At 41.8% G+C, this 3,377-nt stretch overlaps 1 protein-coding gene across 1 annotated transcript in view; it reads right to left on the bottom strand.

Annotated features, from left to right (window-relative positions):
• Nucleotides 1-3,377, bottom strand: part of CWC25 (CWC25 spliceosome associated protein homolog) — a 26,800-nt gene that overhangs the window by 10,864 nt on the left and 12,559 nt on the right. Inside the window, exons 6-7 of the mRNA XM_019507580.1 lie at nt 1,662-1,731; nt 662-858 (exon numbers count right to left, since the gene is read on the bottom strand). Coding sequence (XP_019363125.1) covers nt 662-858; nt 1,662-1,731 — 267 coding nt within the window. The remainder of the gene's footprint in view (nt 1-661; nt 859-1,661; nt 1,732-3,377) is intronic.

The raw sequence follows: 3,377 nt of genomic DNA, 5'->3' as shown, positions 1-3,377 counted from the left end.
AACCTGCCCCCAGGGTATACATATCAAACATGCAGTTTTGTACTGCTGCATATCACCACTGTACCTAAGTGCATTTCATATAAAACCAATGGACTTCCAGGAGTCTCCAGCATTTTTTGGGTGACAACTCAGCCTGCAATTTTTGGTTTTTTGTTATTAATTTATTCTTATGCTTAGAAGGTATCCGAGAGACTCTCACACTGCCAGCTTCCTTATGGTGCTGCAGAATTTCTCTCCTCCAAATATTTTGACCAAAGTTACAGAGGGAGGAAATTGATGCCTTGCTGTCTTTCAGCTACTCCCTGGCCCACTCACTTTTGCAATAGAGGGAATACAAGGATTTTCAATAAAATTGGTTCTTTCCCAGCTTTGTTTGTGCCTCAGGATATTTTTACAATAGCAATAAGATTTGTCCCTTGATGGTGGGATATAAAGCCAGGTATTTGTAGTTCCATCTTCTTTGAAACTCAAGTTATTAGGATAAAGTGAAGTTAGACACTGGTGCTACAGGAATATTTTAATAGTGTTACAAAGAGATGGGTAGGGGAATAGGAGAAATTTTGCAGCTGAGCATATAACTAATTTCTGAAAACTCATTCCCTGAAAGCAGTCCTGGGTATCCTTTATTCTGATCTTTCCACAGGTAGGATTCCACACTCACCGTTTACTGTGTCTGGATGGAGATCTTGACCTCTGGTGTCCAGATTCCTCTTCCCAAGTACTCTTCTTGCTAGTGTGTCTCTGAGGAGATCGGGACTGGCTCCTTGACCTGGAACGGTCTCGGTGTTTGTGGGGTGCCCTCTCCTGGCCAGCAACTGGAGAACTCTGAGACTTGTGATTTTGGTCAGGATCTTTAAACTGGAATTAAAAAGATAGCATCATTTGAGAGAGAGCCATTTAAAACACCACAGTCATGAGCACCCATGGACAGTGCCGATTAGCCAGAAAGATACGTTAATATACTCTCCATGCTTTAATTCTATGTGTATGATGCAGAAGCAAATGGTACTGCCTTCATCTTTTTCTTTATACAACTGATATTATTCACAAAAAGATCCATCTGTTTTATATTCTACTGCAGAGATTTTAGACATTAACTAAACATTTCTGTAATTACTTTTATCCCAGGAAACTCACAACTACACACACAGAGCTTCACCAATGGAGCTGGTTCTAGTGTGGAGGACAGTGGCTACACAGAACAGTATATGAAGGGAATTTGTAGCCAAAAAGATGGGAACAAATCCTGCTGTTATGTAAAATGCAGTTAGAATTTCTGCATTCACCAAAGGGAGATAAACACAAATTAAGGCCTTTTCTGAAAGACAAGGAATGAAAGCATGGACTCACTGAAATGAATAGGGGTTTTTAATGGGACCTATAATTCAACCAATATGCATAAACAACATATAATTAGAATAGATGTATGATCCTACAAACAGCTGACTTAACTATGTAGGAAGGACAAAATTCCTGCTAGGGTTTAAACCTCTGTTTTCAATGACACTGGCAGGTTCAAATCTGAAGCCTAGTCCATTACATCACCTTCTCCTCAAACCCATTCTCTAGAGTCCAAAACTGCTACCCAGTCCCCAGTGACATGTTTTTTCCAAGAACTACTCGAGGACACAGAACAGAGGGAATGAGGAATAAGTGCCTACCTGTAAACCATACCCTGGGACTTTATGACCAACAGATTCCCAAAAAGAACTCTCCATCTTCCTTTGGGATCTGTAGAGGGAAAAAATAAATAAATAAAATCAAGTACTATCTTCAGAGTGGAAAAAAACTTAAGAATTTGATTTGCGTGAGAGCTCAACATGTCCATATATACTGCCCAGGCTTTTGCACCCTGAAGAGGTCACACCAGATATCCTTTATCTTTCAAGCGAGGACTGCATTCAATGAGCTAATGTTGCAGCATAATTCTGTTGTCTTGTGAGACAGACAGATACCTAATTATTACAACTACACAGTAACCATTACCTTTCAGAATTTCAGTCATTCTAAATGTATTTGTATAGAGTACAATTCCTCAATTTGGTTTTTCTCTATAGGAAAAATTCCTCAGAATCATGTTTTTACACTGTAATTAAATGTAGTCAATGGTATTAGTTGTTGACATTCCACCCCTACAAATTGCCAAGTTACTGCTAGCAAATATAGTTAGTAATAGATTATTATTGTTATTATTATTGCACTACAAAATGGTCAGAGTAGTTTACAAAAGCAGAGTAAGGTTTCCCTGTCCAAATCACTTTATCAAATAAAGTGAAGGCAAACGAGACAAAAGACTAAAGCTCAGGAATGAGAAGGCTGGGTGTGGTGAGACCACTGATGAAGGGAAAGGGAGTCATAAAAGCAAGGTTTAAAAAGGGATGAGAGGAGGCAGAAATTGTAAGATCAGAAGAAAATCATTTTAAGTGTAATGTCAGGATAAGAAATTCACAACTGAGAACAGCAGTGGGTAGATGGTGTAAAAAGGGAGGAGGACTGGAAAAAGCATAGAAAGTGACAGTAAAGATACAGATAGGCAAAACTGTGCAGGCCTTTGAATCAAAGGTGAAACAGCTTGAATTTGAGACAGCAGAAGTAAAGGTACAGTTCAGGGAGTTACAAGACGAGGCAATAGGATCATTATATATCCATTTTAATGCTGTGCTAATATGATGCATCATCATTTTGGACCTTGCATTAAAAAAAAAAGACTGCAGGGGAAATTAAAATATACCAACTACTTTGTTAAAACAAGTCCTCAGGAATAAGGAATCAGGTTGTTGGTAAAGACCAGCTCTATGCAGAGTCAGCTGGAGCATTTCAGAGACCTGTAAACTCTCCCTACTTCTATACAATACACAAACTGAGGATCTAGGCAGTAGGCCTGTGCGAAGCAGCTAGTATTCACTTCGGATTTGGCCAATTTGTGGGACAGTGATTCGATTCAGTGATTCAAATCACTGTCCCAAATTGATTCAGCAGAATCACCCAGGCCCATCCCCCACCCGCAATCCCAGCCCTGGCAATGGGTGCCCCACCCGCCCCAGCTCTTTGAAAAAAGAAAAAAAGCCCAACTCACCAGGTGCTGTTGGGTGTGTGGGGGGGTGATCCCCACTGCCCCACACCATGTGGGGGCTCTTCCACGAGCCCCCTAAAGCCCCAAGGCCACTGCAGGGGTCAGGGGGAGGGGTTCAGGTTTTTTTCTTAAAGGGCTTGGGTGGGCGGGGCAGCCGTGGGTCGGGGGGCAAGGAGAGCAGGAAAGGGAGGTGGGGTTAGGGGGCCCATTGCAGAGCCCCCATGCAGCATGGGGCAATGAGGGGCTGCAGGGATCACCCCCCACCCAACAGCACCTGGTGAGTCGGTGCTTTTTTTTTAAAGCA

The sequence above is a fragment of the Gavialis gangeticus genome, unplaced genomic scaffold, assembly GCF_001723915.1.
Source record: "Gavialis gangeticus isolate Ggan-Ray unplaced genomic scaffold, GavGan_comp1, whole genome shotgun sequence".
NCBI lineage: Eukaryota > Metazoa > Chordata > Crocodylia > Gavialidae > Gavialis > Gavialis gangeticus.
The sequence above is the reverse complement of the archived record's forward strand: the minus strand, read 5'-3'. Positions and strand labels throughout refer to the sequence as shown.